The 27,040-nt window shown below is 40.4% G+C and overlaps 4 protein-coding genes and 2 long non-coding RNA genes across 6 annotated transcripts; 4 read left to right on the top strand and 2 right to left on the bottom strand.

Moving 5' to 3' along the window:
- The first annotated feature begins 9,415 nt into the window (after positions 1 to 9,415).
- LOC121049431 lies at positions 9,416 to 10,598 on the top strand. Its single transcript, XR_005800217.1, has 3 exons — positions 9,416 to 9,607; positions 9,689 to 9,745; positions 9,866 to 10,598. It is a non-coding gene; the product is annotated as an uncharacterized LOC121049431 (long non-coding RNA).
- Positions 10,599 to 10,744: 146 nt separating this feature from the next.
- On the bottom strand, positions 10,745 to 12,077 carry LOC112165599 (transcription factor DYT1). Its single transcript, XM_024302172.2, has 4 exons — positions 11,695 to 12,077; positions 11,433 to 11,615; positions 11,176 to 11,352; positions 10,745 to 10,991 (listed from the first exon to the last, which is right to left on the bottom strand). The coding sequence occupies exons 1-4, from the start codon at positions 11,968 to 11,970 to the stop codon at positions 10,920 to 10,922; spliced, it is 708 nt and encodes a 235-aa protein (XP_024157940.1). The 5' UTR covers positions 11,971 to 12,077; the 3' UTR covers positions 10,745 to 10,919.
- Positions 12,078 to 13,321: 1,244 nt separating this feature from the next.
- LOC112165598 (pentatricopeptide repeat-containing protein At3g13160, mitochondrial) lies at positions 13,322 to 14,890 on the top strand. Its single transcript, XM_024302171.2, has one exon. The coding sequence runs from the start codon at positions 13,345 to 13,347 to the stop codon at positions 14,575 to 14,577; it is 1,233 nt and encodes a 410-aa protein (XP_024157939.2). The 5' UTR covers positions 13,322 to 13,344; the 3' UTR covers positions 14,578 to 14,890.
- A 594-nt stretch (positions 14,891 to 15,484) lies between these two features.
- LOC112165600 lies at positions 15,485 to 18,679 on the top strand. The gene is made up of 6 exons (XR_002922907.2): positions 15,485 to 16,118; positions 16,200 to 16,247; positions 17,582 to 17,659; positions 17,773 to 17,928; positions 18,173 to 18,246; positions 18,364 to 18,679. It is a non-coding gene; the product is annotated as an uncharacterized LOC112165600 (long non-coding RNA).
- Positions 18,680 to 20,758: 2,079 nt separating this feature from the next.
- On the bottom strand, positions 20,759 to 23,128 carry LOC112202907 ((3S,6E)-nerolidol synthase 1). Its single transcript, XM_024343963.2, has 6 exons — positions 22,886 to 23,128; positions 22,540 to 22,795; positions 22,046 to 22,418; positions 21,736 to 21,954; positions 21,517 to 21,655; positions 20,759 to 21,416 (listed from the first exon to the last, which is right to left on the bottom strand). Exons 1-6 carry the CDS (start codon positions 23,099 to 23,101, stop codon positions 20,877 to 20,879), a joined length of 1,743 nt encoding a protein of 580 aa, XP_024199731.1. The 5' UTR covers positions 23,102 to 23,128; the 3' UTR covers positions 20,759 to 20,876.
- Positions 23,129 to 24,092: 964 nt separating this feature from the next.
- LOC112202906 (protein FAR1-RELATED SEQUENCE 5-like) lies at positions 24,093 to 25,064 on the top strand. The gene has a single exon (XM_024343962.1). The coding sequence runs from the start codon at positions 24,093 to 24,095 to the stop codon at positions 25,062 to 25,064; it is 972 nt and encodes a 323-aa protein (XP_024199730.1).
- Positions 25,065 to 27,040: the final 1,976 nt, after the last annotated feature.

The following is a 27,040-nucleotide window of genomic DNA, read 5'->3' as shown; positions in this document are numbered from 1 at the left end:
CTGGGCTTTGTGATTTGCTTTGATCAGAATGCCCTATATCAGAAGGAGGCAGAGCAAAGGATCCGGTTAGTCTTTGATGTTCTAAGGCGGATTAGGGTTTGGATACTTTTTGAGTTTTCAGCGACGGTGGCGCTTGAGCTGTCGTTCAACTTTGAAAAGGTACGAGGTTTCTGTCGGATCGGAGCTGTGGCTTATTCATACATGGTGAGACCGGATGTGATGCCTGGTTGACTAAGGAGAGAGATGAGATCATGGCTCAGATCCAGGCGAAGGCTATGGCTGGGCTATCATTATCTGATAGGAAACGTGGTCCTCGGCCTGATAGGGAAGATCTACAGGTGCATAGGGTGATGGTGATTGAACCGGAACAGGTGGTAGGGGGCCGGTGATATTGGAAACTGATCCACAACATCAGTCCTCGTTGTCTGGTAGTGTTGCATTGTTTCCTTCAATGTTCGCAGATTTTAATCTAGCTGCGTTTTTGGAAACTTGGACAAAGCAAGCTAGTCAACCTCCTCTGGAAAAAGTGGGGAAGACATTTCCGATGGTTGTTATCAAACCCCCGTGCCTGGATAAGGGTAAGGATACAGGAATGATGGTCGCTTCAACTCATACCTATCCTGTCTCAGGTACTAAGCGTAAGGCTGTGGAGGGACTGGGACGGTTGGGCAAGAGATGTGTGTTTAACAATGAACCTTTACTCCAAGTTGATGATGGGATGCAACTTGTCTTGCAACATAAGAATGGGTATCTACTTGTTTCACCAAGGAAGAAGAAACTGGGTAGACCAAAGGGAAGCAAGAACAAGCTGAAATGTGCAAAAGTTCTGGAGAATGAATTCCAGGGTAGGAAGTCAAAGAAGTGGAAACTTCGGGAAAGCGATAGTAATGGTCAAGTCATTGAGGAAAAGAGTAGTACCTCTGCATACATGGAGCAGGTGCCGGCAGGTGTTGGCATTGTTGGGGATGCTGGAGCTCCATCCTCAACTAGTAATGTTTAAATTTCTATAGGTCACAGAATCTGGTGGCTCGGTTGTTACTTTTACATTTCTTTGCTTCTGAGTTACTAGATTTTGCAAGAATAAAGGTGTTTATTAGTCCTTAAAAGGTGGGTGTACCCAGGAGTGCGATGTTCTGTTTTTAGAATAGACTCTTTGTATGTCCTAAAGGATGGCTTTTTCAGTTGGCCCCTCTGGGGTGTGTCGTGTCTGGTACTGCTTGCTGAATATTAATATATCTGACCTCCTTGATTAAAAAAAAAAAAAGTAGATTATATAAACAAAATAAAAGGTAACAATGCTGATAAAGAACATTAGAACCTAATTTTCTAACCACAAAATTTTGGACTTCAAGCCTTGACGGTTTGTTAAAACTGTATCAACTATCTGAATCATGATTACGAAATTAGAACAAAGGGTGAAATTCAGAATTGAGTAAAAGGAAGAGAACGATTGTTTCTATGCATCTATGAGAGTCTGTCAATGGCTTACATAGACATAAAAGGAAGAAATGTTACCATTTGTCTTTGAAAGAATCAGAGGGGAATAAAAAATTCATGTTTCAATAGCCAATGTTTTATTTTTACCCAAATTAGTGAAAGTGAGAGCAAAACTTTTGGTTATCTTCTTTTCTAATCCCAAAGTGATGGAGAAAGAGGAAAGCTTAGGGTGTTTAACTTACAAATACAAAAGAAAAAAAAGAAATTTTGAGGCCTCATGGAGTCACGGGTTTGATTTCGTTGGCCTCAACGTACTCTTCTACAAACTGTAGTTTTGCGTCTTTTTTCTTTTACTATTTTTTTAACATATATATATATTTATTTATTTTTGAGATGGAGGCCTTCCCCAAACTGAGGCCCAAGGCCACTGCCTTGGTTGTCTCAGTCAAGGGACGGCTCTGATTCGAATCATAATGGGTCTCCCACTTCAAGTCTGGGTTCGTGATCTTCGGCCTCATCTCGATGCCTAAAAAACGTTTTGTTTTCTTTCAATTGGGTAAAAAGTCTCGTTTTGTTTTGATGTGTTGTCAGGGTCATGAGTCCTTTGCATCTCATCAAAGTCTTGAACAACTTCACCGATTAATTTTGTGCTTGGCATGACTTATGTTGTTTACAATTTCTTTGCCATTGTCCTGCCCATGTGTTAATGTTTGTATCCGTGGGGATCTAATTAACGATAAGTAAGAGAGAGAGAATGACACGAGATGTATAGTGGTTCGTCTCCCGCCTTAGCGGGAAACTACGTCCACTTGAATGTGTACTAGTGTGTCGAGCCTTGCGGCCTAACAAGATTACAAGAGATGTAATGGGATGATGTTGAATGGTGTTTAAGTGGGAGGAGGCATTCCTTTTATAGGTGAAGGAATGCTTCTCCTTTACATTGTTTTCGATGTGGGACAAGCAACCATAACCATTCTAGTCTAGAGAGCCTATTTGTGAGGGCATGTTGGCAAGGCCGGGAAGGTGGCTTCCCGGCGACGGATTTGCCACTTCCGGATACCGTAGCGTAGCTTGAACATAGGGCTACAAGATGCATGTCTCGGTTGGGCCTCACCATGGCTTGTGGGTGTCTCAAAGAGGGTGTTACTTATACTTGATGATGTAGTAAATACTCCATATTGTTGGAGGTATGTACAAGTCCCCGAAGTCCCCAAGTAAGAGGAGCTTCTTGGTTGGGGAGTTATAACCACGATGTCATCAAGCATAAGTAACCGGGCGGCACGGAGCCCCTACAAGTCCCCGAACTCCGTAAGCAAGAAGGGACTCGTGAACCTGCAAAACAAAGACAAAAAACAGGCATATGTAGGATTCTCGTTGCATTGGGCAACAAATGTGAGTTGCAATTATATGCGTTGGCATATACGAACGTACGGGGTGCATGATACATGTTGATGTATACACCCGAATGGCGCCGAGTACGATCGCTTATGACGTACAAACTCGAGAACGCGTATGGTCGTGTGAGCATATGGATTGCATAAATGTAAGTTGTATGAGCGTTGCGGAGGTAAGCGTTTGTAATTCGTGAGTGTTGAATGCTTGAACGTTTGTGTTTGTTTGGTTGTCGCTCGTATTAATGGAACGTGAAAAGAATTCGATTTGTCACAAGCGACAAATGGTAGAAGAATTCAATGTTCCATTAACGTGTGGTGTGTCAAGTAGACATGAGTGTAAAGTTTGAGGATTGTCGGGCAGGCATGAGCGAAACACTCGGGGTTGCCGGGAAGGCATGAGCGGGAAGCTCGTGGGTTGCCGGGAAGGCATGAGCGGGAAGCTCGTGGGTGCCGCGAAGGCATGAGCGGGAAGCTCATGGGTGCCGGGAAGGCATGAGCGTAAAGCTCGTGAGCGGAAGCTCAAGGGTTGCCGGGAAGGCATGAGCAGAAGCTCGGGGTGCCGCGAAGGCATGAGCGGGAAGCTCATGAGTGGAAGCTCGTGGGTTGCCGGGAAGGCATGAGCGGGAAGCTCGTGGGTGCCGCGAAGGCATGAGCGGGAAGCTCGTGGGTGCCGGGAAGGCATGAGCGTAAAGCTCGTGAGCGGAAGCTCAAGGGTTGCCGGGAAGGCATTAACGGGTAGCTCGAAGGTGATGCCCTGAGGCATGAGCGTGACCGTTGCTAATTATGCTGGGCTGTATGTACAAGTCCCCGAAGTCCCCAATCAAGGAGGGTGTCCTTGCGGGTTGATACCAAAGCGTAGCTTTGTGTCGTATATCAAGCATAATTAGTGCGAGTGCGTCGTCCATCTAGAATTGTTGGAGCGAACGCTTTTGCCCTTTTCTGGTGGGCCCCTGCTAGGCTCTGCGAGGAGTCCCCCACTCCTGGCTATAGACCTCCGGATGGTCGGAAAATTGTTTGATGAGGGGAGCTGCGCAGAGCAGAGGGTGTTGGGTAGCGAGCCCAATCTTAGATACCCAAGCGTCGGGGTTAACTGCCGGATCAATGGCTGCCGTGGGCTATGTTAACTAGTCCCTAGCTGTTTTCTAGAAAGAGAAACTTGACTGCAATGCCGCGTAGCGGTCATTGTCATTATGAGGCGTTGCCTTACCGCCTGGCGGTTGGTCGTAGAACATAGACTCGTAAAGTTTGTATCTGTATGAAAAATGATAAACACATAGAGCAAGTAATAATATTTTGTTTATGTCCCATGTTTATTTAATTGGGTTGCAATTAAATAGGAGCATGGCATATGTGTCTAGCATATATTTATAATGTGGATGCTAATAATATTTTATATTTTTGTAGGCATGCTTAGAGATTGTTTGAGATCGATATAAGAAGCATGGCATAGCTAGCATGGCATATGTGTATAGCATGTTCTTGTAGTAAAGTTGCTAATAACATTTTGTAGGCATGCTTAAGGGTCATAGAAGCATGTAAATACATATCAAGTGTGATATTCTATAAGCATGCTTTAGAAGCAGTAAAAGTATGTGATTGGCATGGCATTAGCTCAATTTGAAAGAGCGTAAAAGATAAGATGTAGTGACTTATCTTGTGTCGATTTGAGGTTCATTGCTTGTGGCGGATAAAGTACTCCGATAATGTACGTCAACTCGTAGTTGAGGTTGAATGCTCAATAGAAATAGTTGAATTTCCTTGAAACAAAATAGATGATTAATATGTAGGTTTGAAAAATCAACACTAATAATTTGCATATGTACTTTGATAAAATTGTAAGCAGAGTGGTAGTCGATGACAAACAACTTGCATATATCAATATAGACATTGAAGTAGGCGAAACAGATTGGGTATAACTTTGTCGAGATGTATACTTTCACTATAGAGAGCCGTAGAAGTATGAAAGACCCATTAATTAAAGATGGGTACATATGGTATACACATCATTTCCTTTGGACTTAGGTAGACATGCATGGTTGACTTCCCCGGCAAATTCATATGTGTGTGATGTTATGTTAGCCAAACTGAATTATGCATAATAATTATCACATGTAATTTGGACTTATGACACAATAGTCATCAAGTGGTGGCATATATATAGAGATAGATGAGAGCAAGTGACAATTATATGCATGTGTAATTGCATGGCATATTAATGGCACCTGGGCGGTGGGGGTATATGCATATACCATGAGGTTGACTATGTACCTGTATATGCACATGCAGTAAAGATGGTTGTAGATACCGCCAAGCAGCCCATAACTAAATGTGGTTGTGTGATAATTACCTCAATATAGCATGCATAGGTGTCCACAAGTTGAGAACAAGGCACATGCAGCTAATGTACGACTGGAGGGATAGTTAATAACATGTTAATGTGTATCAGAAAGTCATGTCCAAGTAAATGGCGGTTTGACAATTTATGCAAGCTAGCCTAGCTAGTTGTACGTGTATGGGTAGACAAGTGTTTGTGCTATTAGTGCGTGGCAGTTGATCGTAGAGCATAGTAAGGTAAACCATGCATATAAGTGGACGGTGAGATATGACAAGTTAGAGAAAATGTGATTGATGAGCAGAGTCTTGCAGGTATTTAAGTATACAGAGTATGTACAAATAAGCATATAGCGTGTCAACACTAGAATTCATGCTTATGTCCACCAGTAAGCACGTGGTGTGCAACTGTGCATATCAGTAAAGATAAGATAAGTGTGTAGCGGAGGGAGACTTAGCTTCACTATTTTGAACAGCACAGCAACTCGAAGTGCGAAGTGCGAAGCTTGAAGCCATGACTGAAGGCAGGTGCTCAGTCGAGCGTGGGTTGGTTAACTGAAGGAGAAATCAGCTTGATGGCCAAGAAGGAAAAGCAGTGGTGGTTGTGCGATCAGTTGGGTATCCAAAGCTGGCAATGACGGTGGTGCCAGGCAGAAGATGTCTAGCGGAGTAAGGCGGAGCAGCGGACTCGGAGTTCGACGGAGAATCCGAGTTCAACGGTGCTGGGGTGCAGTGGACCTAGAGCTCGGCGGAGGCTCCGAGTTCAGCGGAGCTGGAGCTCGGCGGAGGATCCGAGTTCAGCGGTGCTGGGGTGCAGTGGACCTAGAGCTCGGCGGAGGCTCCGAGTTCAGCGGAGCTGGAGCTCGGCGGAGGATCCGAGTTCAGCGGTGCTGGGGTGCAGCGGACCTGGAGCTTGGCGGAGGCTCCGAGTTCAGCGGAGCTGGAGCTCGGCGGAGGATCCGAGTTCAGCGGTGCTGGGGTGCAGCGGACCTGGAGCTTGGCGGAGGCTCCGAGTTCGGCGGTACTTGGAACTCAGCAGTTTGCAGTAGCGGGGCAGCAGGAGGATAGGCCTAGCGGCGGCGTTGGCTTTGGCTACAGTGTTATGCAGGCGGTGCCGGCTGATATGCGCTGGGTTGCTGCTGAGAGCTATGCGTGCAAGTGTTTTAGGGGTTGTCCGGCGGAGTGGAGTGCTCGGCCGAGTTGGCTAGCAGAGTATTCCGGCGGAGCAGAGGTTCGGCGGAGATTGCAGTATGGTCAGCGGAGGTTAGCCGCTGGTATTCGTTAGCGGAGGTGATGAGCTGCAGAACTGGGGTCCGGCGGAACAGGAGTTCGACGGAACCGGTGTCCGGCGAAATAGGAGCTCAGCGGTGCGTGGAAGCGGAGCTTCGAGCGCAGTGGAGCGTTTTGGCGATCTCGGCGGAGCGGAGCTCCAAGCTCAGCGGAGCGGAGCTGGCTAGCGGAGCGGTGCTGGCAGTCTTGGGGGGCCGGGCGGTGCAGCACTGGGCGGAGGGATGTGTGGCGGAGTTGACCGGAGAAGTTGCAGCGGAGGCAGCTAGCGGGGATTGGTTGGGAGGCCTCGCTGGTGTGTTGGCTGTTGGGCTTGGTATGCGGGGGCCTGCTTTCTTGCTACCGTTGGAGGGGGCTAGCGGAGAAAACTTTGCCGGCGGTAGCCTTGGCTAGCTGCGGTGGCTGGCCTCTGATGGCAGCAAGTTGTGACCAGCGGAGGTGTTGTGCAGTGATGCTCGGCGGGAAGCAGAGGTTTTGAGTTCGGCAGTGATCTGTGGCCGACGGAGCCTCTGTCCAGCGGAGTGAAGATCTTGGGTGGCGGAGTTCCTATCCGGTGGAACTGTGCAGCTGACGGGGAACGTCGGAGCTAGTTCGGCGGAGACTAGCAGCAAGCCTGCAGTTCGGCGGACGTCGCAGAAAGCCAGGAGTTGAGCGAAACAGGAGCTCGGCGGAGGAGGATGCCGGCGGGGGTCCGCTGGCGGACTGGGTTGTCGCTAACGGAGCGGAGGTTGCTTCTGCTGGGAGTATCTGGCGGGAAATGTACCGCTGATGCATGATTTGAAGAGTGAACATGGGTGCCCAGAGAAGTTTTCTGGGTGTCCACAGCAAATTGGCACAACTCTTTTTTTTTTTTTTTTGAAGGTTCAGCGTTGACCAACCTTGTCAGCGTTGACCAGACGTTGACCGGACCCATGGGCGTTGACCGACCATTGACCGACCCCAATTTGATGTTGAATGAGCGTCGACTCGACATTTTCGGGTCAAAGTTCGTGGTAGGTGACGAAGCCTTTGTGTGTCGGCTTCCCACAGACGGCGCCAATGTTAATGTTTGTATCCGTGGGGATCTAATTAACGATAAGTAAGAGAGAGAGAATGACATGAGATGTATAGTGGTTCGTCTCCCGCCTTAGCGGGAAACTACGTCCACTTGAATGTGTACTAGTGTGTCAAGCCTTGAGGCCTAACAAGATTACAAGAGATGTAATGGGATGATGTTGAATGGTGTTTAAGTGGGAGGAGGCATTCCTTTTATAGGTGAAGGAATGCTTCTCCTTTACATTGTTTTCGATGTGGGACAAGCAACCATAACCATTCTAGTCTAGAGAGCCTATTTGTGAGGGCATGTTGGCAAGGTCGGGAAGGTGGCTTCCCGGCGACGGATTTGCGACTTCCGGATACCGTAGCGTAGCTTGAACATAGGGCTACAAGATGCATGTCTCGGTTGGGCCTCACCATGGCTTGTGGGTGTCTCAAAGAGGGTGTTACTTATGCTTGATGATGTAGTAAATACTCCATATTGTTGGAGGTATGTACACCATGATTAATTAAGGTTCTTTTTATCACATCATCAATCAATTTTTTCTAATGGAACTGGGGTCCTATTTACTGAGACTAATTGCTTTATGTTAGTTCATTGTAGATTTATATATAGCTAGAGAACATGGGAAAGTGAAGCTAAAGCCAAGGCAATGCAGACCTTAGAAGCTGAAGAATTGATTGTTCTTCAGCTTTTGATTACATGGACCATATTTTTGATTTCTTTGTACCTCGATGCCGAAGAAACTAAGCGAATGAGAAGATTGTCGACATCCATTCTTCTCAAGGTCGAAACACTGCAGATCTGCAAAACTCCAGACAACAAACTCACTGTGAACCACAATAAATTGGGGAACCAAAAAATATATATTTAAATATTTTAATAATTCAATAAATATCTAAATTGCACATGGATTGCAGTTCTGAAATTGAATTGGGGTCGGTATGAGTATTTTACACGGGCAGACTTTTCCGTGTGAAAGAGTATTAGCAACGCTCGCAACGCCCACAAACTCTGAATCCGTAGTACGCCCACAAACTTTGAATCCGTGGTTGTACTGTGTGAAAAGATGACCTGTTTTTCTAGTAGGGAGACTGAGAGCTGTGGTTGATCTTCTACACTACGTACTAACTGGGTTTTATGTTGAATACGGAAATTTGAAGATATAGGGACTTATATGGCAAACCATGTCAATGGGAGGAATTTGCTCATTGCCGAGACTCATAGAGCAAGTGATAGAGAATTCTATATTTCCACGGCATCTCAAACATGTAGGATTTTTGTAGCTAGTGCTTGGTTTCCAAGTCAGCAAAAAGTTGTAACAGTGATGAGGCTTCTTGTATTCAAATCAAATGATAAATCTGTTTCTTTATGTGAAATTACAAATTCTGTTGCCTAAATTTTCTGTTTCTTTTGTTTGGACTGATGCTTTTGTTCTCCGTATGACTTTCAGCGCAGCAAAAGTCATCATTTTCTTCTCCATATATATACCTGGAATCTTTTCTCTTGACCACATCAAGTGGATGATAGATAAGTTTAGCACGTGTCCCGACAGCCAGACCACAAAGAGTTTAGGATGTCAAAAGATATACCTGCAATCGATGTGGCGTGTTCTTCTGCTAATTTTTTTTTCTTTTGATATTGTACAGTGTTGATAAGAATAGTACTTCTTAATTCTTATTATGTAATTCTTGTTCCTCTTTTATTTCTTTTTAGTTTTTGTTGGTTTTGATTTTTCAAATTTTAATTTTTGTATTTTCTTTTAATAAAGAAAAGTTTAATTTTATATTAGAAATATGTAATGTCATGTCATTTGTCACGTCACCTTATTGTATGTTGACACCATTTAAATAATAAATATGAACCATTGATCATTTTAAAATCTAAGGAATCAAATTTGCTCACCACTTTTATTTGGTGGTGAGCAAATTTGAATCCAAAGTGTTATGTAATAAGATCCTAACGGAGGAGCTTCTTCAGCGTAGGGGTGTTCAGTTATGCTCAAGGTGTGCAATCTGTTTGAATGCTAGGGAGATCGGTCGACATTTGTTCTGGGATTTCCCATTAATTTTGGGGTTATGGGAGTGGCTTTCAGCTCTCTTCCAACGGGCTTTTGATTCGGGTATGTCTCTAAATGATTACTTCAATGCTTCTTTGTTAAATGGTTTTAGCTCTTCTACTAAGCTACTTTGGTTTATTGCAGGTTGTAACATGCATGTTGTGGTGTACTTGGTTTGAGAGAAATCGGTTGAGGCAGAAGGTAGGTATTTTCTGTCCAATCCGGTTTCGGCGATTCTTTTGTACCGCACTCAAGGACTTTGCCTGCCTAGCTTTTAAGCAAGCTAGTCCAGTAGCTAATAATCTGCCTATTTTCAAACAGTGGAATTTATCCCCGTTGAGAGCTGCTGCCCCAAGTTTCATCCCAGTTGTTTGGAAGCCTCCGGATCCCCCATGGGTGAAGGTTAATACAGATGGCTCATTTCATGGCCCAGGCCAGGCAGGTGCCGGTGGTATTTTTCGCAATCATTCTGCGGCATTCTTAGGTTCATTCTCTCAGAGAGTTGAGGTCACAGCGCGGTGGAGGCTGAAGTGTTTGCATTAATTGAAGCCTTGATAATTGAATGGAATAAATGATGGAATCACTTATGAGTGGAATCTGACTCACCAAGTTTGTTCATCTATGACCTTGCTGTACTTTGAATTAGCATTAGGTTTTCAAGTAATTACCATAGAATAGGTTTCCGAAGTTTTCTTGTAGTGAAACCCCTTCTGTTCTTCTCTAAGAATGGCCTTTACCAAAAGTTTGTTCCCATAATCTTTTCTTCTCTACCTTCATCTCCCATGCAGCATAAGTATCTTCTTTCCGCAGCTCTGTCTAGCCTCTAGCACCTCTAGCGAATGTCGAATGATGCTTCCATCTCAAAGACCTTGTCCTGGATACTTAAAATGCAGTTGATCATATGTGCTAACCAAGGGCTTTGAATACTTGCATGAGTAATAGCCGGTACTAATGATCCTTAATTGTATGAGGAACCAGTCACTGAGCTTCTGCCTTCTCCTCTCAACATGCTGGTTTGAACGATATACCATTCTTGTTGTTGTGTCTCCTTATACCAATCCTGCCTTCTCCGTCACCTTCTTGATCATTTGTGATGTATAACAACTCTTTATTGTTCAATTGTACTACTTCGAATTGGTGGAAGGAAAAGTAATCAAATTTTATATATATCAACTTATACTGTTAACCAAATTATAACATCTAACACAGTTTTCCATTTCCTTAATAAATATATAAAATTGATACATTATTCTTTCCAGGGTTGGTATATGCCAACCAAACACAAAGACCAACTAGTAAAGGACTTGAGTATGAACTTCAAAGGAAAATGAATACATAGTCCTGTATGGTACTTCATTACTTCCATTAGCTCTAGCTATATTCCATTAATGATATCCAGCATCAATTCCCTGGTTTGCTCGACTGCAAGTGTATCGCAATGGAATCCCTGAAATCATTAAGATCTATATTAACTTTGCATTATCCGTTAAGTCCAGTGAATCTGTTCTATCAAGGTATATTCATCTATGTCTATTCTGTACTGTGCATAGCTCCCTTTGATTTGGCATGTAGTTTTTAGGTACCACAGTACCACAGAAGAGTACTAGGTTTGGGAAAATTTCAGTACTTACAATGAGACAGGATGAAACAAGCATTGCTCCATTGGAGGTAGTGACACTGGTATCAGTGAGTTCAAAGCCAAACTCAGTCATGGCCTCTATCAATTTGGTGAATCCACCTCTTTTCTTCGCAAGAACCGCCTTTATCCAAAGTTTGTTCCCATCAATCTGAGTCACACTAACCTCCACCTGCAAATCGAATTACCAATAACATTAACTAGGTAGAAGAGCCATGTTTCAAGGAGATGAAATATACAGAACATTATTACCTGAATCCCATATTTCTTCATCTCTTCTGCAGCATCAATTTCTTCTTTCCTCGGCTTTGACTCCGGCACCTCCAGTGAAGACAATGCTTCCATCTCAAAGAGCTGGTCCTGGAGCATGTTCACATTCTTCTGCAGCTCATAGATATAAGTGATTGAGTCCTCAACGATAGTTGCTTTATTCATCTGAAACAAAGCAAGAAATTACCACAGTTAGAAACTATTTTTTTTCACGAATGCTCGTCAAGAACTTTTGAGTACTTGCATTTGTGATGATGGGAACCAATGATCGTAGCTTGAGGAGCCTGTCACTAAGCTTCGCTCTTCTCTTCCTTTCGGCTTTCAGGTTCTTGGATTTGTAAATCGAATCATCTTCCTGGTCGTTGTATCTCCTTCGACCCATCCTACCTCCTTGGCTGCAGCCTTCTTGATCGGGACTTAGGCATAGCTCATCCAAGGCAGAGCCTACAAATTCCATATCGTTCAGATAATGATCAACAAGCATTTTCCAAAGTGGGAGTGTATTTGGGGCAAGATTCATATATGTGGTGCTCACAAGGGTGTCATGCCATTTTGTGTGTGTAGAGGAAGGCAAGATAGGGAAGAAATTGGTGCTGCAGCTGTGAAAAATCACAACAGCACAGTTCATACTATATAGACTAACTAACTAGAGAGAGAAAGACTGATACTTATTCTAGAGAGTTCAATTATTTATTGTTATTATTTCTTTGTGTTATTAGGTGTAATGCTATTTGCACTCATAATTTTTTTATTTTTTTTGGTTAAAACAGGAGTCGGGAAGAGCAAAGTGCTCTCCCACTCCAAATTTATTGAAATAAAGATATCGTAGCAATAAAAATACAACAGTAAATAATTTTTGGAGTGGAAGATATTAAATTAGGAGTGCCAATAACAATCACTACAAAAATATCTGGCATGGTGCATGTGATTCATGTCATGGTCTTTGGTATTGTTGACTGGAAAAAAGATCAAAAGAACGAAGGTTGTTAGAGGAGACATATTCTCTTCCTGTTATCTGACTCTAAGTTTGAAGTTTGTAACAGAAATATGTACATATCCAACTAGTGTATATATTCAGATTTTGTGCATGTTAAGACTTCTTATGTACCAAGGAACGATAAAAACCACTTTAGTGCTCTAGGTGCTTTTATGTATCAAATTTTAGTGTTTCTGGCACATCATACTTCACTACAACTAATTAAATTTAAACCATATAATAATAGATAATTGATTAAAAAATACATATTTAAATCATGGAATATAATTATTGATTTTTTTTTTTTTTGTGTGTGTCTCTCTTAACTTCGTCAGTAACCAACTAACCATTCCATAACCATGTGGTGTGGTGTGTTGGTCGAGCTGCCTAGTCTGGAACCCCCAAGTCTAGAGTTCTAATCCCAGCTCCAACCCGTGGCCAGCAGATTTGAGGGACCCGGGTTAGTTAAAACACTCAATGGTTCGTGCGTCTGCGGTGCAGTGATTAAAAAAAAAAATTGGAAATTAAATTTATACTAGAAAATCAAGTCAATCCAATCCAAATTCTAACATGAAGGTCCGAAACATAATTCAGATAATGTAATTGCGAGACCAGCTCACTTAAGGGACAATTTTTAAGTGATTATAAAGGACAAATGAATTTGATGGCTGAAAACAAATGCACATGTTTAAATTGTTATAATTTCATTTTTTTAATTTAATACACATGATTAAGATGCATTTGTCCCTTACAGTCCTTAAAACTGTTTCTTTATATTTTTTTTTGAAAAACTTAAAAACTGTTTCTTGTAATTGTTATCTTCAGCATATATTGTTTCAAATTAGGTTCAAATTGAGTAAATTAGTAAAAGGCATCGAGGCCCAAGACAGTAGTCCTTTAGCCCAAACCCAGTCCAAAATGTTTCTACTCCAAGGTCACACTCATTTTCTCTCACACTCTTTTAACGTTAAACCCAAAACCCCGGCCACCCCCCCTAAAACGATGTCGTTTTGTCGCCTCCTCCGCCGTGCATTTTCCACCGCCACCACCCAGCCCAAACCCACAACCGCCAAGAGCATCAGAGCCATCTCCGCTGACCTCGACAGAGAGCGCAACCTCAAACGCCTCGTCAAGAAGTTCAAAGAGTCCTCAGAGCTCTACCGCTTCCGAACCAAAACCCCCATTTACGAAGAGACCGTTCGCCGCCTCACCAACGCCAAGCGCTTCCGTGCGATCGAAGAAATCCTAGAGGACCAGAAGAAGTATCCGGATTTCTCCGACGAGGGTTTCGCCGTCCGAATCCTTTCTCTTTATGGAAAGGCCGGCATGTTTGAGAATGCCCAGAAGGTGTTCGACGAAATGCCTGAGAGAAACTGCGGCCGCACCGTGTTGTCTTTCAATGCCCTCCTGGGGTCCTGCGTGAACTCCAACAAGTTTGATATGGTTGAGAAGATTTTCGGGGAGGTACCGGAGAAGTTGTCGATTGAGCCGGATTTGGTGTCGTACAATACTGTGATCAAGGCATTTTGCAAGATGGGTTCGTTTGACTCTGCGGTTTCGGTGGTTGATGTGATGGAGAAGAAGGGTGTGAAGCCGGATGTAATCACGTTCAATACGATTTTGGATTGCTTGTATGGGAATAAGCGGTTTTTGGATGCTGAGAAGATATGGGGTCAAATGGTGGAGAAGAATGTCGTTCCTAATATTAGGAGCTACAATGCCAAATTGCTGGGGTTTGCTTTGGAGAAGAGGAGTGTAGAAGGGGCTCAGTTAGTTGAAGAGTTGAGGAATATTGGAGTGAAACCTGATGTGTTCACCTTCAATGCCTTGATTAAGGGCTTTGTGAATGAGGGGAACTTGGGTGAAGCTAAGCGGTGGTATGGTGAAATAGAGAAGAGTAGTTGTGCTCCGGATAAATGGACTTTCGAGACGCTTGTTTCCTTTGTTTGTGAGAAGGATGATGTTGAGTTTGCTTTTGAGCTGTGCAAGGACATTTTCCAAAGGCGCCGCCTTGTGAGTGCGGCACTGTTGCAGCCTGTGGTGGATGGACTAGTCAAGGCCTCCATGATTGAGGAGGCAAAGGAACTTGTCAAACTTGGGAACGCTAATAACTACAGACGTTTTAATCTGAAGCTGACTTCAGACAAATAGGGCCTTTCGTTTCTTTCTGCTGCCTTTCTTTTGTATGTTGAATTCCATTTTGGTTTTGAAGCACAAAAATGTAAGGTAGACATGGAACTCTTTTCAAGGGTGCGTTTGATCAATTTTCAGTTTTCATTTTTGTTGTTTCAAATAAGCATTCTTAGTAACATACGAATTTCTATAATGGCTAGACAATGTTTATTCGTATTCAGTTTACTACTGAAATTGTCTCGAACATAAAATTGTAATGCAGCTTATGCTTCTTGTTGGTCTTGACAACCTTTGAGGTTTAAATCCAATTCTGATAGTCCTATTACATTGATACAGTCTCGTACAACATTGATTTCATATACTCTTTAAGTGATGGAAGGCATTGGTTGCCATCATAGCTATACATCAGGGGGACCATTCTTGCCCTTCTTCTTTTTTTTCCCCATCAATTACGGGGTGCCACTGTGAGTTTGGGTTAAGAGTGGTCGTTGCTTTCCTGTTGTTTTTTTGATGCTCTAGAAGGGACTGGGTTTGGTTTGGAGAATACTGTGGCGCTCGAATAGAAAGCGAAAGAAGAGGATTTGGTTTCGACAACACCCAATTTTGGTTTTGGTGGGTTTGGCGAGAGTGAGGATTGCAGGTTTGGAAGTTTTCTTCTGCTGTTGTTTTTGTTAGTTTTTGTGTGCTTTGGTGTGTAATTGATATGGGTTTTTTACATTTTAGGGGTTTGGTTTATCTTCGGCTCTAGGATCTTGGTGAATGATTGGAAAGGTTTCAAGGTATGGTTTTGATGTTTAGCACTTTTCTGCTATTGTTTCTTTTGTTGTTTGATTGGGTTTTTTGTTGTTGTTTGTCTTGAATTGATATCGGTTTTTACGTTTTAGGAGTTTGGTTTGGTATGGTTTTGACCTGGATTTACTTTGTGATTTTTTATGAGATTAGTTCAAAAATTTACTTTGTGATTGTTGATTACATTGGTTGGTATTGATTGGTGTTAATTTTCTAAGAATCTATCGAAATTGTTGAGAATTATGTAGTGTGTTAACAATTTGAGTAATGCTTTTCAATCAAATTACACTACCACCTGTTGATCTGCAGAGCCACCACCTAATTACTTTCAACAATGGCATGAGAGAGAGAGAAAGCAGAGTGCAGAGGAGAAAATTCCCCCGATCACTCTCTCTCCGGAAGCATCGTCTCCAATCAAGTTTGCTCTGAGTTTGTTCTGTTGTTTTCAATCAGAGACTTATGATTCGATCTTCAGGATTAAGGCACAGTTTACCCGATAGAAATTGAGAAAACTTCATTATTGTTACTTTTCAATGCAAATTTCAGTTTTTTTCCTTCATTCTCAGTTTTGAATTGAGAAACAATGTTCAATTTCATTCTGGTTACCATGCATGTGCTTCTCCAAAGATGGATCCAGATGCAATCAAATCCATTCTCCAAAACATAGCATTTGGAAATGTAATGGCCACCACTGCCTGCAATTACCAGAAGGAAATTCTTGCCGAAGGAAAAGCTCCGGCGACCAGGAGGTCGACCTTGACATAAAGGATGTAAGTTTAATTCTTTCTTGCAAATTGCATTTCAATTTTTAGTAAAGAATGATATAATACGTGAATTTTGGTTATTTCTAGGATCCTGAGCTGGAAAAATTGCATGCTGATAGAATTGCAGCCCTGAAGGTTCAATTTTTAAGTGTTTTGTTTCATGTTGTTATATGGATGATGTGAGAATCGATTTCAGTTGATAGAGTGTAATGTTTTTTGTGATTTTTTTTTTTTTTTGGTACTGTATGGACTTGGTGGCTTTAGCTCACAGCTTCACAACTTGATCCATCTCTAGCAGCCTCTTTCACATTTAAGTGGATATATGTAAAACTTGAACCTTTTAATTTCTTTCCGTTGTGACTCAAGTCAAGGTAAATGCCATACCAGACTGTGCAATACATCAACCCCCTTTGCATATAAATAACACAATATATTATTTTCATTTGAACTCAATTTGCCAGTAAAGGCCTCATTTGATTACTGTACATATCTGCAATTTCGTTCATAATCACACATTTTATTTACAGCAAACATTAAAATTCTACTCACTTTCGATATGGTGAAAATGCTCATGTGTCAATGAAGATATTGAATTGTTTCAATTCATGCAACTACTTATTGGAGTGATACAAGAAACTTGCTTCTCTAGAAGCTATTTATTTAGAAATTTCAGTTTGTCACTTGATCAGAAACATCTTTAACCTTTTGCTTATTTCTATCAATTGTGATTCAATTTAATTTGCTATATATTTGCACAGGGTTGTTTCAATTGGTAACAAAGAAGCAAAAGTTTTATATCAATCATTTTATCACTTAGCATTTCATTGACTCGGTTGCTATATCTCTACAAGTGCAAGAACTCTGTCTCTCTCAGGCAAGTCCTTCTTATCTTATGTTTCTGTTAAGTATCTGTATATGCAAGTATGTATATGTTATATCTGTCTTTCTTGGAAAGTTGTGTTTTTTTTTTTTTTTGTGCGCATGTTATGTCAGTTGAGTTTTTGTTGATTTCTGCTATCACAAGCTAATCAATCAGTAATTGGTTTTCTTTTTGTTTGCTTATAGTGTGAAGGAATTTTTTCAGTTTGCTAATAGAGTTTGCCATGGATCCAATCTCTTTTTCTTTCCCGGTAGCTCACTTCTAGATAGCCTTTATCCAATTTAATGTGAGGGCACTCAATACCATCTGTTTCAAATCTGTTGTGAATGTAATAGATTTTAACCAAACTACAGAATGAAGTTGACACCTAGAATTTGTATCTGTTTATATACAACTTACACAAATTCAGATATTAAAATGGATTTGCTTATTCTGATTGTATTATGACTAAACATTGTAATCAGTTTTCAACTTGGTCATCTACAAAACAAGATTAATTTACTTTTCAAAGCCTCAGTACCTCTTTTCCTATCAATTCAAATATGTCATTGTACTTTTTAGGAGCTCTAATGTACTGCTTTTCTCTCAGGTCACTGATAACTTCCTTCATGAGGTCACTAGCAATCTGGAAACTCTCATATTTTGCTCCCAGACTTTTATAAGCAAGGTAGTTCTGTTTACCTATATTTTCTAAAAAAAAACTTCTTTCACTACTTATAGGCTGAGTTCCAATTTCACTGTAATGAAGTTATGAATGTTCAGTTCTTTTGATTGTTCTAGAATTTCGTACTTGGAGGAAATGGGGGAATTTCAAAGGTAAAGGGGAGCTTCTGGTCTTGATTTCGATTGAGTTTTTAAAGGGATGATGAGGAACTAAGGAGGACTGCAGGAAGCAGCAGGTCCTTGAGACTATGGTCTCGGCAGAAGTGGTACAAGGTAAGAATTCCAAGCCTTTGAGTTGTGAATGTGTTTCTGTTGGGATATTGAGATTAATTAAATCTGTTATTTTGTGCTGGAGATGAATATATGGAATTGATGTATAAAACCATTAGATTGATTGAATTTGGGATGTATATGAATTTTATTAATACAGAATTGAAATGCTTCTGCAATTTGTTTCGGGTTTACAGTAGTTGAACTGAAATTTGCATTCTTTCTTTATGTTTAAATATCTGCAAAGGGAACCGACAGAAACGAAGATGGGTATTCCTAATCCAGTTGTGATCAAGCAGTTTCAATTGATAATGGAGGAAGGTAGAGTTTGAAAAACCCATTTCAAATATGTAAATGGGATCATCCTTTTGTTTGATCTGAAATTTGTTCTCTTTTTTTTTTTTGCTTTGTCGTTTTTTGTGCTTTTGAACTTTACAGTTGATAAGCTGCTGAAGAACACATTTGAGGTTAGACCCTATTTCTCTTTCAAGTTTGCTCGATCTGGGCTCTTAAAGTTTTGAACTTTTATGATTTGCAGCACCAGATAATGAAACCCTTTACTCTATTCACAGTTTAATCATTTAGCTTTACTTTTCTTTCAAAAATTACATAATGTTGAATCTTAAATCAGTTTTGTGGACTTGATCTGGGTCTCTGATCTTAAACCAGATGTTGAATCTTAAATCAGTTTTGTGGACTTGATCTGGGTCTCTGATCTTAAACCAGCACTCTTTAAAGATAATCTCTAAACAGTATTGAAATGTGTATTGATTTAATCATTTAAACTCACGTTTTTCTTTTCTACCAAATCAATAAACAGTTGCTTAACAGTAGTCCATGAATTTAACACAGTTGAAAGTTGAAATTCCTTAAAACTTGTCCGTGAATTCAATATAATTGGATTGAATACTAATGTGTGATATAGAAAATGAACAATTCTATCTGATCACGAATTCATGATACTAGAGCGTACGATGACAGAATTAAGAGCTAAACCTTTCCAGACCATATATAATGCTGGATGGATCAAAAAGAGAGAGTTTGGTTTTCATAATGTGAACCTCACCTGACCATAATGCTTATGTAAATAAGACTATAATATGCTTAATGCTTACGCGGTCTGTTCAGTTTTAGTACGTAACACAAATGATCTCATCATGCTTTCAAAGATTTTGAGTCATTTGACCCAAGAGAAAAAGTTCAAAGTATTTTTGAAAACTTGAGAAATTGAAAGAAAAGAAGGATCGCACGTTTCTCATGTTTCCTGTCGATTCTAAGGGTACTAGGTATGGCTGTATGGGTGAATGAATGGACTACACAGTACTCCAGTTTGGACTCTAGTGAACAAGGAATCCAATAATTAAACACATTCGTGATTCTGTACCGCATGATAAAAATATCTAGTTATCTGCTGCAAAATGCTAATGCATGTTGAGTAGAGGCCATTGATCCTTCTAAATAATGCACTATAGAGCTCTACAACTCCCCCCACAGTCCCACACCAACCATGCATGGTGGGAAGCTAATTCTGTGTTCAATTATGTCCACTTACTGATCATTTGGTTAAAATGATCTTAATTTTTCTAAAAAAAAGAAAATAAAGATACTTATGTAATATAAATTATAATTCAAGGATTAAACTATTTATTTCTTAGCTTCATTTGAAACAATTACCCTCAACATAAATTTATTGTTCCTAGTAAAAAAACATAAATGTATTGTTAAATCAGAATTTGATATTAATCAAATAGTTAATTGACTAATTTTGGATTGACTGATATTTGAACAAACTTCTTCTACAAACATCTTAAAAAATGATCGAGCTAGGAAGGTCTGCAACACGATTATAATTTGCAGAGATGCGTCTATTGTAGAATTGACCCAAGTAATCAATTAAATTAATAGGGCATAAGTGAGTGATTGTGACACACAAAGACACATAAATCATGTTCTATGTGTGGCATAAAAAATCATAGGGAGCTAGGTCCTCATTATGCCGAAGGTATTGGGCAGATTCCAGAAAATCTAGGGGACATGTAAAGATCATAGGTCCCCCAATCACTTGAGTTTTTCGTCAATGACAATATTTATGTGTCTGAGATTCGATCAAGATATGGAAGAAAATATTTATGTGGATACAAATCGACCGCTTTTCTTTCATTTCTTGGTCGGAAATATAATATCCACTCTGCATGTGCTTAATCAATTATAATTTACGACCAGATAAAGAAACATATCTACCTACGAACCCTCGTACACACACAGATTGACATTATTCAGCTGCGTGTGGCTCCTGACAATTTATGTGTTCACCTTCAATACCTTGATTAAGGGCTTTGTGAATGAGGGAAACTTGGATGAAGCTAAGCGGTGGTATGGTGAAATAAAGAAGAGTAGTTGTGCTCCGGATAAACGGACTTTCGAGACGCTTGTTCCCTTTGTTTGTGAGAAGGGTGATGTGGAGTTTGCTTTTGAGCTCTGCAAGGACATTTTCTAAATGCGCCGCCTTTTGAGTGTGGCACTGTTGTAGCCTGTGGTGGATGGTCTGGTCACGGCCTCCATGATTGCAAAGGCAAAGGAACTTGTCAAACTTGAGAACACCAAAATAACTATTGACATTTTAACCCCAAGCTGACTTCAGCTGAATAGGGCCTTTCATTTCTTTTTGCTGCGTTCTTTTTTATGTTGAATTCCATTTTGGTTTTGAAGCACAAAAATATAAGGTAAACATGAAACTCTTTTCAAGTCACAGTTTGATCAATTTTCAGTTTTCATTTTTGTTGTTTCAAATAAGCATTCTAAGTAACATACACTTTCTATAATGGCTAGACAATGTTTATTCTTATTCAGTTTATTACTAAAATTGTATCGAACATAAAATTGTAATGCAACTTATGCTTCTTGTTGATCTTGACAACCTTTGAGGTTTAAATCCAATTCTGTTATTCTTATTACATTGATACAGTCTCATACAACATTGATTTCATATACTCTTTAAGTGATGGAAGGCATTGATTGCCATCATAACTATACATCAGGGGGACCATTCTTGCGAGATTAAGGGAAGCCGAAGTGAATGTTGCAGGAAATGGATTAGGAGAGAGCAATTCTCTGTTCAGTTTCTTCCATTCATCTGAAATCATATTAACAGTCTTTTCTCGTGCCTCGTCAATGGAACAACCTTGATGTTCCTCTAAGTAGCACCTTACATACGATCCATCGTTCCCATCCTGGTTCTCATCCTTTGCACTTCCCAAGTCGTCCCAAAGTCGAAGAATTGCTGCTGTGGACGATATAATAGTTGGAGTGTCATTCAACAACTCCACACTCTGTTTGGTTATATTTTGACCCAAGAGAAAAAAAATGTGGACAAGAACCACATTTACCCCAGAAGAAACAATGCCATTCTTCAAGTACTCTTCTGACTTTGGCAACTGTCCAGATGCGAACCATTTTGCTTCCACCAAAAATGCATTGCAAAGGCTTGCCCACTGCAACAGAATGAATAACCTCAATGTAAACCTTCTAATGCAAGTACATGATTTTAAATATAATCTAGTTAAATGTGGTAGATTAGTCATAGTTATATACCGTCTTTTTCAAAGATTGCAAGGGGTTCCATCCATGCTTTTTATAGACCTTGCAGCTGATTTCATTAGTCATATCATAGAGAGCCTTGAAGCATATCTTCATGTAGTCTGGTAAATGGTCTATAGCAGCAATATCCCATCTGTATATATGCAATAGTTTGTTCATCAATAATGAATTTGTATCAATTCTAAATTTATTTCATTATTGATGAGTATATACCTGTTAACAGCTTCTGTGAAGAGAATGAGTTCATGGAGGGTTCCATAAACATCAAAAATGTCATCTATCAAATAGATAAATGAGATGGGTTTTGTGAGCTCAACCCTCTCCTCTGATAACTTTGGATCTGCTAGGCATGCCATGGACCAAATGTACCATTTTAGTGGTTGGTCTCTTGCAAACTTCAGTTCCTTAGCCAATCCTAGCTCCTTCCACCATCTAAAATGTCAAAAATAGACACATCATTAAACTGTGTATCTGCTATGTGGGTTAAAGTATCAATGTCCAGAAGAGTCATTGTTGAACTTACTTGGAGATTTGAACAATTTCATTCTGGTACAGAGACTGGACCATACTGAAATCTGTTTTTGCTACTTCTTTTAGCAAATTTGACCATGTATTGGTTCCTTGAGAAGTAACAAAAAAGTTCCTAGCCATGAATGAGGCCAAGCTTTTGTGATGAGGATTCCCCAATGTATTGCCCACAATTCTGGCTTGATGATGATCAAGATGTGGCAAAGAGGTCTTTAGCAGATGGGCACTATATTTTCCAGCTTCAACAAGTGTATCTTCTCCTTCTGTACCTAGATGTGAAGCTTCATATAAGCTCATCAATCCCTTGATGTCTTCACCCAAAGCTTGCTTGAACATCCCATTGCTTTCCTTGAAGTTGTTAAACACATCTGTATCAAACACTTGGTACTATTATATGTGCATGCTTTACAGCTGTTTAATGAATGAAATATTGCCACATCATTTAGTGAACTAAAATTAGTGCAGTAGTACCCTAAAAATTATACATACCATCAGGCACGAAGTAACCCTGTTGTCTTAGTAGTCGAAAGCGAAGTGCAACCTCATGAAGGTCACCATGAACAGATATACTATTCATCTGTTTGTGCAGAATTTCGTCGATTTCTTGTTGAAAGTGGTAATCGATACCTAGCCGTTGAGCAGCATCGATCATATTCAAACCTTCAAGGGCTTCTAGGTCTGCTACATTTCTCAGTACATGCCTGAATACCTCCAACTTCTGAGAATGTTGGACAAAAATGTCATCCTGCATGAAAATTAATAAAGTCAATTAACTATGTTTAGTGGCTAGCATCATTCGAAAAAAATGTACGTCAGGTACAGCTCCGAGAATTACCATAGTTTTAGTATGCTTAGTGTCATAGCTAATCAGTTCTATTGGAGTACTGGAACTGGAAAGCAAGCTAAGATCTTGGGCAATGCCGCATTTTTGAGAAGTAGGCCGCTTCTTAGGTGTAAGACGTACGACGTTAGAGTGGCCAATATGTGAGATTCTTTTTGGACAAATTTGGGGATTGAAGAATTTAAAGAAGGCCTGAGAAGAAGATGCCATTTGATCTGTAAATATCAACACCAAAGAAGGTGGGAGATGATATTACTTTCGCTCTTCTTGCTCTTCGTTCGGGAATTAAGATTGAAAGTTATCAGAAATGTTGGCAATATATATAAGACAATGGCATTAACTTTTGTAGCTCCCGTATTTCTCTATTTCAAGTTCGTGGGGGAATCTCGTTCGTGGGCCTTATTTGGTTTTCGTCTTTTATTAAATGTTGTTTAATAGCACTTTTTTTAAAAATAAAATTGTCTTTTTGACTGCTGTAGACCTAAAGCTTTTGGACTTGTCTTATCAATTTGTATTATATATATTAATATATTATTTGAAGTATTGAGGCATATCTCTTTATTTTAGGGGAGAGGATCCTCTCCTGAGTAAATTAGAGACCTGAGCTGCCTGAGCTTTCTCTCAGATCATGACACGTGGCCAACTTAACATCTGATGGCTCACAATAAATTTAAGTTTTCTATCTCAAATTTTTTTTGAGTTTTATGTTGCCGCGAACTTGGTTTCGTTTCCCCGCTCGCTTCCTCTTGTTCTTGGCCTCTTCTGCTATGAAACAAAAAAACACAAGTCTTCAGTCTTTAAATTCAATGGCTATGTGCAGGGAGATCTAATCAAAAGTTCAAAACTTTAGCTTTGAGTCTTCTCACTTTCTCCTGCATTCCATTGCCAGAGGTAAGTGTTATACTCCATTATTTTGGGTTTTTTTTTTTTTTTTTTCAAAGTTCTCTCTTCATATTGTGTGATATAGAGTGTAGGAATCTTGTATTTGATATTGACCAAGTAGGATTCAGTGCTTCATTATTGATATCAAACCATAAGAACGCATCAAGGCAATGTAATTTTTGTATCTACAGTATTATTTTTTTTTGGGTCTGATTATTGATCTGTAGCTGCATTGGTTTGTTGTATCGGTTGTCCTTTTTTAGTTTAATAAGTGTCAATTGCAGATTGTTATAATTACTATATAAGAAATTGGTTGCAGATGGATAATTCATTGGGTGCTACAGACATTGATATTGAGAATTCTGATTTGAAGTTGGATTGGAAACCTAGAAAAGGAATGGAGTTTGATTCTGAACAAGCAGCTTATGACTTCTACAATAGATATGGAGGAAAAAAGGGGTTTAGTATTAGAAGGGAGACTCATGGTAAGAATAAAAGAACAAAAGAACTCACTTCAAGATTATTTGTTTGCTGTAAGGAAGGTATTCGATCTAAAGATAAGAGGGATTACATGATCAGAAAACCCAAAGCAGAGACAAGAACAGGTTGCGGTGCTAAACTTTGTATTAAATTGAATAGGAGGAACAATAAGTTCTTTGTTAGCGATTTTGTTGAAGAGCACAATCATCTTCTTGTGGGGAAAGAATGTTCCCACATGCTACCTTCACAACGGAAAGTACAAGACTCTCAAGGCATTGACATAGACTTAGCACACGATTCTGGAATTGGTGTGACTTCTCTATATGAATTGATGGGTAAGCAAGCAGGTGGAAGAGATGTTGTTGGGTATACAAAACAGGATGTAAAAAACTACCTTCAATCAAGGAGACAGAGAAGCTTGGAGTATGGAGAAGCTGGATATATTATGAAATATTTTTCAGATCAAACATTGGAAAACCCTTCATTCTACCATGCTATGCAATTAGATAGTGAGGAGCAAATAACAAACTTATTTTGGGCAGATGCTAAAATGATCATTGATTATGGCCAATTTGGGGATGTTGTTAGTTTTGATACAACATACAAGGTTAACAAATCTAATAGACCTCTTGCTGTGTTTGTCGGATTCAATCATCACCGCGAGACTATTATATTTGGGGTGGCTATAATGTATGATGAAAGAGTCGATTCATTTATATGGTTGTTTGAGACATTTTTGAGGGCAATGTCTGGAAAGGCTCCAAATGCAATATTTACAGATCAAGATGCTGCAATGGCAAAGGCTCTTTGACATGTTATGCCTGATGCATATCATAGGCTTTGCAAATGGCATATGATGCAAAATGCCATAAAGCATGGACATAGTTTTTTGACAGAAGAAGGTGGGATCACAAGTGTTTTGTCAAGGTTCATGGAAAATATTGAGGAGGAAGATGAGTTTATATCTGCTTGGGAGGCTATGCTTGATAAATATGGTGCTCGTGACAATACTTGGTTAAGTAGCATATATGATTTAAGAGAAAAATGGGGCTTTCCGTATGTTAAGCAAGCATGGTCAGTTGGAATAAGAAGCACTCAACTGAGTGAAAGTTTTAACTCGACCTTGAAAAAATATTTAGACTCTGACCATAATCTGTCAGAGTTTTTTATACACTTTTTTTTTTAAAGAAGGCAATAGCCAATATATTGATCAAAAGACAGAATGGCCCTTACATACCCTTCCGCTGCCATCTATAGACGGACAAGAAGATGTGTTAGTACCCACAGTGGTACATAGAACTAGGTCACTCATTTGACATTAAATACAGCAAAATAGCATGAATCTTCCATCGGTACTACTCTGGAAGATTCGCTAGAGGCACAAAAGTGCGTAGCTCCCTAAAACAATTAGGGACTTATTGAAAGTAATAAAATTACTATCCTAGAGTTGGGCTTAGGGCTAAAAAAAACCCACCATAAATAGAAGGCCCAATAGCCCTAAAGAGAAAAGGCACAATCCATGGCCCAGCAATACTAGAATGATCCCAGCCCAAAAACGTCATCACACCCTCACATCAGGAGATGACAACGCCACACTACCTTACCGCCACCGCGCCGTGACCCGTACCGCCACATCCCATGCTTCCTCAGCCTTCGCGACTCGTACCGCCGTGTTGCCATGGTACCACGCCACCTCGACCTAAGCAAACCGGTCCGCACCACTACGAACAAACGACGATGCAACGCACCAGATCAAAGCCTCCTCGAGCCAAACGTCGGACGTCGGTCCTGGAAACCCACGACGAAGCACCAATACCCACTGTGATTTAGAGACGACGCCAAGAGACTCCACCAAAACCAGCATACCGCAACCACAAGCGAAAACCTCTCTCCCATGAAAGCTCTTGGGCAAATAGCATCAATATCCCGTCCGGCAGCAGACCGCGGCACGTCGGCTAGGCTAGAGGCCTGCAAAGATGTCCGAGTGCCACCGGACAAGGCTGATCTGCACGTACACGGACGCCGCCGGCCTTAAGAGTTTTCTCACACTAGAGAGAAAACCTAGGGTTTTTCATGCTGGATTAAAATCATTGAGAGGATGGTTGCTAATAAAAGGTACAAGGAGTTAGAAGCAGAATATGATATGTGCTTCAGGTTGCCTATTCTGAAAATGCATGTGAAAATGCTATATGAAGCAAGAAAAGTTTACACTAAGCTGATATTTGAAGATTTTCAGGATCAATTTGAATCATCCCTTGAAGCTTCTATAACAAATTGTGTTGATATTGATGGTGGAAAGATATATACAGTTATTAGAGATGGTTACTCTAGAGAACGCCAAGTGAAGAGAGATAGTGATGATATAGTGTCTTGTAGTTGCAGATTGTTTGAGATGAAAGGGGTTGTATGTAGGCACATTATCAAGGTCCTTAGAGAAGTGATCCAAATCAAAGAAATTCCTGAGCATTATATCTTAAAAAGATGGACCAAAAAAGCTAGAGCTGAAAGTGTTCAAGACATGCATGGGCGTGAAATTCAACCCGACCCTAAGTTGCAGCAAGCCTCTTGGTACAGATCCTTATGTTCCACCTACATTAGGATATCAAGCAGGGGTTCTGAAAATGAAAAGGCATACAAATTAGCAATGATACATGCAGAGAAATTAGCAAAAGAAATTGAAGACTTGCTACGGTCTGAAATGAATGCTTATGGGGATGAGAATGAACATACAACTCAATCTACTCCTATTGAACAACTCAATGGTAATGTGGTGAATGCAAAGGGACT

Source organism: Rosa chinensis, chromosome 5, assembly GCF_002994745.2.
Source record: "Rosa chinensis cultivar Old Blush chromosome 5, RchiOBHm-V2, whole genome shotgun sequence".
Taxonomy (NCBI): Eukaryota; Viridiplantae; Streptophyta; class Magnoliopsida; order Rosales; family Rosaceae; genus Rosa; species Rosa chinensis.
This window is presented reverse-complemented; position numbering and strand designations above follow the sequence as displayed.

Bases quoted from the DNA above. Each gene is read 5' to 3' on its own strand.
- LOC112165599 (XM_024302172.2), bottom strand. From the start codon at position 11,970: ATGAATCTTGCCCCAAATACACTCCCACTTTGGAAAATGCTTGTTGAT. The intron at 11,616-11,694 runs GCAAGTACTCAA...GCTTTGTTTCAG, and splicing joins TGGTTCCCATCATCACAAAT to ATGAATAAAGCAACTATCGT. The intron at 11,353-11,432 runs GTAATAATGTTC...TTCGATTTGCAG, and splicing joins TGAAGAAATATGGGATTCAG to GTGGAGGTTAGTGTGACTCA.
- LOC112165598 (XM_024302171.2), top strand. From the start codon at position 13,345: ATGTTTCTACTCCAAGGTCACACTCATTTTCTCTCACACTCTTTTAAC.
- LOC112202907 (XM_024343963.2), bottom strand. From the start codon at position 23,101: ATGGCATCTTCTTCTCAGGCCTTCTTTAAATTCTTCAATCCCCAAATT. The intron at 22,419-22,539 runs GTATGTATAATT...TGTTTGATACAG, and splicing joins GGGTTACTTCGTGCCTGATG to ATGTGTTTAACAACTTCAAG. The intron at 21,417-21,516 runs GTATATAACTAT...ATTCTGTTGCAG, and splicing joins TGCAATCTTTGAAAAAGACG to TGGGCAAGCCTTTGCAATGC.
- LOC112202906 (XM_024343962.1), top strand. From the start codon at position 24,093: ATGGATAATTCATTGGGTGCTACAGACATTGATATTGAGAATTCTGAT.